We start from the raw sequence: 8712 nt of genomic DNA on the forward strand, positions 1-8712 counted from the left end.
GCCGTCAGCCAAATTGCAAGGTTGGTTTTCTGCCTGTGAGGCGCTGCCAGCAATCACAAGTGCAAGATTCTCCCCATTAGTCTGTCAAAATGACTTTGAAGCTGTAATATTACGGTAAAAAAGTGTGCATAGTGCTGCTTTAAATAAAATATCACAAATGGATTATTAGACTGAAATTACCTTTAATTCATTTGAATAAGCCTTTGCATGGAAGAAATCCCCTCCGTAATTTTTTAGCCTACCAGTGAAGTCCTTGGCAACAATGGTGGCGTGGAGTTCCTCTCCCACATAGTACTTGTTCTTGAAGTCATTAATAGTGAAGGTGGAGTGGGACGGACTAGTGCACATAGTCACACTGGTAATCTGGCGGTCCGGTTCACCCCAGGAAACTGCCCTCTGTATCCGGGCCCACTCCTCCACACTGAGGCCCAGATCTTTTGTGATTTTGAGCGTTTGGTTAAGGAGACTGTTGGATCTGTTCCTTTGCTGTTGAGGGAGAGGCCTTGGAAGAGGATCATCACCTTTATTGTATCCAATGGTGAATGACCACAGCACCTGAATAGACAAACAAACAAACAACTAGAATTGTGGTATTGTGTTGATATGCCTCCATGCAGCAATTCATTTTTGTTTGACAAACATTTCTGTGGCAAGGAAGGAAAGCAGAAAATAACGGTAACACTTTACGGTAAGGGTACATGAATCATCATGAATTCATACATGAATTCATTCATAAATTGTGCATTACTTCATGCCTTAATATATCATGAATCATCAGGAATTGACATGAGTTCACCATATATCATTCATGACCTCATGCACAGAGGCGTCGTTAGACCTGGGCATTCGGGGCTATAGCCCCGGATGTATTGGGGATAGCCCCGGATCTCCGTGCCTTACAAAATGATGAAAATCGCCACAGAGTTTTTTTATAAGGTTCAAATTGAATGCCACGGTCAGCAGCCCCTAGCCTGACGTGATTGCCGCTAGTGGCGTCTAGATTTCTATTTCTTAGCAGTCACAACTTAGCCTGAGAGCCAGAAACACAGGCACAACTGCAATATTGTTACTCTTGTTCGCTGACGTTCCATGGAGTCGGAATAAATTGTTGCAAATATGACATCAGTGTTCCATGCTTCCCCCCTCTGTCGGGCTGACTGCCAGCCTCTGTAACTCGCTAACTTTAAGACCGTTCATTTGGATAACAAAGAGATAAACTTACTCACCTACGTTACCTAACGGCTCTGTAGGATAGATTAACGAAACGTTCTGCACAAGCATTCCATTAAGTCTACTAGTAGGCCTACAGTAGCCAACAGTAGTAAACACGTAGTAGCCTACAACAACACTGCCCTACAAAGGCTAAGAGCAGTATCTGCACTTTTTCCAAAAAAAATGTTTTGCACGAATAAGAAGTGCCGGATCTGCTCTTCGATCTGTTAAAATTTCATATGGCTACCTAATACATTTCTTAGATTAATTTGCATTTTTAGTTTGCAGTTTGTACAGAAAAGTAGAGTGAAACCAAGGCAGATTGCAGTATCCACATAAATTGCATTGATTTCACTTGCCATTACTGCATTCTGCCTTGGTTTCACTTGCCTTTGCCATTACTGCATTCTGCCTTGGTTTCACTTGCCTTTGTTCTATTTTTACATAAATGTGTATAAATGACAGTGTTATGCCATTGTTAAGGCATCAAGAAGCATATCTTCACTAAAAATGTAGTAAATACCTCCTCAATTAATATAAAAACTGAGTGATTATGAGCACTTGCTACACTTACTGCAAAATGTTATTGAATGGCCATGCAAGTATAAGCAGTAATGCAAAGGCAAAGCGCAGTATAGCCTATAACACTACCAAATTTTGTATGAATGTCAAAAAACAAATGGTTTAACATTCAGCTCACTTTGATCTATCTAATGATACTCTTTGTTGTTGAATATAATTTTATGCTTATACTTGATGTAAGAAAAACACAAAAAGCTGTTTTTCTCAGTTTGCCATTTTTGCTGATACTGCTCTTAGCCTTTGTAGGGCAGAACAGTAGTAAACACTGCTAGTTACCACAAGTAGATCTCCTAGGCAATTATACCAATGATTTCCATGCAAACTGAAAATTGGACGAGGAGTTGTGTTGGATTAATCCATTTACAGCCATTAGAGTGGCACCTGGAAATGATTCATTCATTCATCATGTCACGGGCAGAAATTTTTTTTTGGGTGTGAGGTCTCTGTTAGAACTTGAGGGAAATTAGCTTTATTTGATATTAAAATGTGATGAGGAGAACCCCAACAAATTTCCTTCCTTTCCTTCTCAAACTACGTTGAAACGGCATCTTTAACGGCCCAATTTTCAAAATTTCCCGGGGGAAAAAACCCCGGACCCCCATAGGAATGGGAAAAAAAAAGAAAAAAAAAATGAAAATCGGGCTACAGCCCCAGATCTATGGTACACCTAGTGACGCCCCTGCTCATGCATGAACAACACATCAACTAAAGCATTAAGTATGGTGGCTACATCATTATGAACTATGGTTTATTAAGCATGATCATGATGATTTTTTTTTCTGTACATAATTTATCATGAATTCATGCATGTAAACCTTCTTGAAATATTAGGGGATTAACTAGGTATTAGTTACTCATGAGTTCATCATGTTTGTGGCCCCGGGCCTCAACTAAAGTGGTGAATAATGACGTGTGTTTAGAGTAAGAGTTTAAGAAAGTGTGTTTAGAGAGTTTGTACAAATTAAGCCCAACAGTCATAGTAACTAATGCTTAGTTAATCTCCTAATAATTCAGGAAGGCTTACATGCATGAATTCATTATGATTCGTGTACAGAAAAATAAATCATCATGATCATGCTTAATAAACCATAGTTCATAATGATGTAGCCACCATACTTAATGCTTTAGTTGATGCGTTGTTCATGCATGAGGTCATGAATGACATATGGTGAACTCATGTCAATTCCTGATGATTCATGAGATATTAAGCCATTAAGTAATGCATAAATCATGAATGAATTCATGATGATTCATGTACCCTTACCGCAAAGTGTTACCGAAATAACAATTAATACAGTTACATTTCTTACAATAAATCTATCTATCTATCTATCTAGCTATCTACCTATCTATCTATCTATATCTATATACAGTGGAGAGGACATTTGATACCATGCTTAAGTTGCTTAAAAAGAGGAATCTAAAATTTGACAATTGATCTTAATGCTTTAATTATTTAATTTTCTTTGTGATTGAAGAATGTATTGTAAATAAATAAATGTTCTTCTTTAAATGCTAGGGGGCATAATGGGGTCAAATGATGATTTTATATTCCTCCTTTTAGGCAACTTTAGCATGGTATCAAATACATGTCCTCCCCACTGTATGTATGTATGTACGTATGTATCTATCTATCTATCTAAATCAAGTTTGTAATCATAATACACACACACACATGCACACGCACGCACGCACACACACACACACACACACACACACACACATACACACACACACACATTCTACATGATGTTAGGATGTTGTAATACCATACCAATACTGAGAGGCTACTACATGCAAAGCTATAAAACAGATAGATTACATAGGCTACTCTACATAAAAGTATTGTACGATACAGCAAAATTAAAAGCTACAGGACTGATACTTATCATTTTATGCGAGCATGACAGTTTTTGCAGTGATATCATTAAAATTGCATCCCCCACTTTGAAAATCCCCACTGCCAAAAGGCGGAGAATGTCAAGCACTACCCTGACAGTAACTTCAATTCAGGACTAGTTCAAGGATTTCTTTTAAAAGGATTATAACATTGGTAACCCTGGATCAATAGGTCTACCAATTAACTATTCTAAGAACACTGCAATAATAAACAAGTATCCACCTACCACGATAAACAGAAGTCCAAGTGACAAAATCACAAAGCCATAGCGTTGGATTTGACTGTGTATGCCAACTAAAACGACAATAGTTGCGAGATATAGTCAGTTCATCTTCATGTTTAAAACAAGTAGAATAGGTCTACAGAAAAAGTATTGAGACCCATGAATACATGCCAGTTTGATAAACCAGCGCCTATACAGAATTAATAATTTGATCAACAACCGTAAAAAATGCTTAGTCTACTTACACTTCAGAGTTTGCACATCCATTACTTCTGATTGTTATGCACTGTGACACAACCCTCTCTCCTCTTGGGTTAAGGAAATGTCAGGTGGCACCTTATGACACATATGGTGATTTGAGGTTTGTAAAAATTGGAAATACTGGTTGGCATATCAAAATTGATGTGTGTGATAACACTGACAGCATCCACCCATGAGAGGCTCTAAGAAACTTGGTGTAGGCAGACTACATCAGTAACAGTACAAGTACATGATAGGCTACTGCAAACAACAGCAGGTCAACCTCAAATATTTAGCCTACTCAGTCCTGCACATTCCCTCCGCAAAAATAAATCATGCTAGTCAATTTGCGTGCGTTTTTTTGTGTGTGTCCTTGCAGGTGCGTGAAAACCCTCCTTTCCATGCTATCCTTGTGGGGCTACATGCCAACCAAGTTTTGTGCACCCTGGTCTTGTCAGTGTCCTGGGAATTCTTGACGGAAAATTGTTCATGTGGGAAATCAATCAATCAAGAAATCAATCAATCTATCCATCTACTGTATCTAATATCTATCTATCTATCTATTAATGCAAGGAACGTCTGTCTGTGTGTCACTGTCTGTGTGTTCCACGCATAACTCTCAAACCACTCATCCAACTGACCTAAAATTTGACACATGTATTGCTAATGACATGCGTGAGTGCAGTGCAAGGTTTGGTCATGTTCGAACAAAAAATGACAAAGATATCGTTAAATTAAACAAAATACAACTCTGCCGCAATCCCACAATTCTACCGCTCTCTGCACTAGCCACATTCCCCTCACTCTCACTTACTCCAGCATAGAAACAAAAAAGCCCATTTCGCTGACAAACTCCGTGTTCATGGAAATTATGATGTCTCACGTAAACAACGGACCGTTTCAAGATTGTTCATGTTGGATAAACATGCTGAGTCCGACACACATGCACCCATGTTGGTAAGCAGGCTGTTAAAGTCACGTAACGTTGCATAGGCTACTCATCAACAACCGCCGTTGCCTTGCGCTTCATAGCACTGGCATGGCCATGGCATAGACGGGCCATGCATGCGGTTAGCTTTAGGTTATCAGTATCATTTCCCAACAACAGCAAAAACGCACGGGTATGTAATGTGTCTAATAACCATTAGCTGCAACTCAAACGCCTTTCCCCTTCACTTTTTTATTACCTTGCAAAGAGTAAAAAGCTCTAACAGCACGGGCCTGATTCTCATCACCAATCAAACATGATCTACCTGCATCAACGTCATTGGGCAACACGTTTCTTGGAAAACATTGTTTGCACGGAAACTGCACTAGTCTATCTATTAATGCAAAGAACATCTGTCTGTGTGTCACTCTGTCTGTCTGTTTGTTCCACGCATAACTCTCGAACCACTCATTCGACTGACCTAAAATTTGACATACTGTAGGTCTTGCTAATGGAATGCGTGAGTGCAGCGCAAAGTTTGGTAGTTTTTGGACAAAAATGACAAAGATATCATTAAATTAAGCATAATACAATTCTACCGCTCTCTAGCCTCTCTAACTCTAGCCACTCCCCTTCTCACTCTCATTTACTCCAGCATAGAAAAAAAGCCAATTTCGCTGACAAACACACGTGTTGCCATTCATGGAAATGACGATGTCTCACTTACACAACGGAGTGTTTCTAGATTGTTCATCTGGATAAACTAGTGCAGTGCCCGTGCAAACAATGTTTTCCAAGAAACGTGTTGCCCAATGACGTTGATGCAGGTAGATCATGTTTGATTGGTGATGAGAATCAGGCCCGTGCTGTTAGAGCTTTTTACTCTTTGCAAGGTAATAAAAAAGTGAAGGGGAAAGGCGTTTGAGTTGCAGCTAATGGCTATTAGACACATTACATACCCGTGCGTTTTTGCTGTTGTTGGGAAATGATAGCCTAAAGCTAACCGCATGCATGGCCCGTCTATGCCATGGCCATGCCAGTGCTATGAAGCGCAAGGCAACCGCGGTTGTTGATGAGTAGCCTATGCAACGTTACGTGACTTTAACAGCCTGCTTACCAACATGGGTGCATGTGTGTCGGACTCAGCATGTTTATCCAACATGAACAATCTTGAAACGGTCCGTTGTTTACGTGAGACATCGTAATTTCCATGAACACGGAGTTTGTCAGCGAAATGGGCTTTTTTGTTTCTATGCTGGAGTAAGTGAGAGTGAGGGGGAGTGGCTAGTGCAGAGAGCGGTAGAATTGTGGGATTGCGGCAGAGTTGTATTTTGTTTAATTTAACGATATCTTTGTCATTTTTTGTTCGAACATGACCAAACTTTGCACTGCACTCACGCATGTCATTAGCAATACATGTGTAAAATATTAGGTCAGTTGGATGAGTGGTTTGAGAGTTATGCGTGGAACACACAGACAGAGTGACACACAGACAGACGTTCCTTGCATTAATAGATAGATAGAAGATAGAAGACTAGTGCAGTGCCCGTGCAAACAATGTTTTCCAAGAAACGTGTTGCCCAATGACGTTGATGCAGGTAGATCATGTTAGATTGGTGATGATGTAGAATCAGGCCCGAGCTTTTTACTCTCTTTGCAAAGTAAAAAAAGTGAAGGGGAAAGGCGTTTGAGTTGCAGAGCTGGCTATTAGACACATTACATACCCGTGCGTTTTTGCTGTTGTTGGGAAATGATAGCCTAAAGCTAACCGCATGCATGGCCCGTCTATGCCATGGCCATGCCAGTGCTATGAAGCGCTAGGCAACCGCGGTTGTTGATGAGTAGCCTATGCAACGTTACGTGACTTTGACAGCCTGCTTACCAACATGGGTGCATGTGTGTTGGACTCAGCATGTTTATCCAACATGAACAATCTTGAAACGGTCCGTTGTTTACGTGAGACATCGTAATTTCCATGAATGGCAACACGTGAGTTTGTCAGCGAAATGGGCTTTTTTTGTTTCTATGCTGTAGTAGGCCTAAGTGAGAGTGAGGGGGAGTGGCTAGTGCGGCGATCGGTAGAATTGTGGGATTGCGGTAGAGTTGTATTTAGCTTAATTTAACGATATCTTTGCCAAACTTCGCACTGCACTCACGCATGTCATTAGCAATACCTGTGTCAAATTTTAGATCAGTCGGATGAGCGGTTCGAGAGTTATGCGTGGATCACACAGACAGAATGACACACAGACAGACGTTCCTTGCATTAATAGATAGAAGATAGATAGATAGATAGATATGCTGAGTCCGACACACATGCACCCATGTTGGTAGCAGGCTGTTAAAGTAACATATCGTTGCACAGGCTACTCTACATCAACAACCGCAGTTGCCTACCGCCCTAGTGGTTCTCTTGCCTGATCAGGTTGCTGATCTTGCAACATATGCCGACACACACACATTGGTAGGATTCTGTTAAAATTTTCATTTACAATAGCAGTTCTTGACTCTATCTGGACATCAGCTGTGGGTATAACATTCATTCAAACATTACTTCCGAGTTAATAGCACTGGCATGGCCATGGTCATTATCATCTCCCAACAACAGCAAAAATGCACGGGTATGTAATGTGTCTAATATTGCCATTAGCTGCAACTCAAACGCCTTACCCCACCATTTTTTTACATTGCAAAGTGAGTAAAAAGCTCTACTAACTGCACGGACCTAATTCTTCATCATCGCCAACCTAACATGATCTACCTGCATCAACGTAATTGGGCAACAAGTGTCTTGGAAAACATTGTTTGTACGGGCACTGCACTATATGACTAAACCTGTATGACCGCTGCTTCTTTGCGTGGCGGTTATAATGAGTTCTAAGAATCCTGACATATGCAAAGACCAAATATATGCATTTTCAGGGGCGTATCTAGGCGAAAAGAAAGTAATCTCCATATTTATATGCATGTTATCAAAGTTGGATAAAAACACAAAACAAATAGTGATGATCCATGTGTAGGCTAGGCCTAATGCATCATCAAACTCAACCCAGGCATTCCCAACCCCTCCTAAGGAGTTGTCTTATTAATGCCCTTTATGTCCTTATTTCATAATTCTGGCCAGCTTGAGTTGCTCTCACTGTGTAGGCTTAGCCTAAAACCTAAATTAAATAGTCGGGATGTAAAAAGCAGGCATAGGCTACCTTTATGCATTTATAACAGTAGGCCTACCCCATTCCCTGCATCATCTAGAAATGTTGGTTCTGATAAATGTTCTTCAAACAATGACGAAGCCTTTGTAGGAACGATGAACATTTTTCGCCGCACGCTTTGCACGCGCATTATAGACACACTCCTGAGGCTAAGCACCCCTAACCTCTCAATCCTAGATACGCCCCTGCTTGAGATCACTGTTAACTTCTTATCAGTGCTTGAAGTGGGCCGGAACGCAGCGGAACGCAGTTCCGGAACTTCTGTATTTTCGTCTTTTGGGTTCCGCCACTTTTTGCTGCGTTCCGGTAGCCTACTTACTGAAACTGATCCGACGCAGCGACAGTGGCCCGAGAATAGACAATATCACAAGACCGATGAAAGACTACATTACCCACGAGCTACGACAGTGCCCTA

General features: G+C 40.7%; 1 protein-coding gene across 2 annotated transcripts in view; it reads right to left on the bottom strand.

Annotated features, from left to right (window-relative positions):
* Positions 1-4256, bottom strand: part of LOC134062506 (NXPE family member 3-like) — a 28306-nt gene extending 24050 nt beyond the window's left edge. For both annotated transcript variants that reach the window (XM_062518528.1, XM_062518527.1), the window contains exons 1-3: positions 4163-4256; positions 3921-3988; positions 181-555 (exon numbers count right to left, since the gene is read on the bottom strand). In XM_062518528.1, the coding sequence (XP_062374512.1) occupies positions 181-555; positions 3921-3988; positions 4163-4184 (465 nt within the window). In that variant the 5' untranslated portion in view covers positions 4185-4256. The remainder of the gene's footprint in view (positions 1-180; positions 556-3920; positions 3989-4162) is intronic.
* Between the last annotated feature and the right edge of the window lie 4456 nt (positions 4257-8712).

Source organism: Sardina pilchardus, chromosome 17 (genome assembly GCF_963854185.1).
Source record: "Sardina pilchardus chromosome 17, fSarPil1.1, whole genome shotgun sequence".
Classification (NCBI taxonomy): domain Eukaryota; kingdom Metazoa; phylum Chordata; class Actinopteri; order Clupeiformes; family Clupeidae; genus Sardina; species Sardina pilchardus.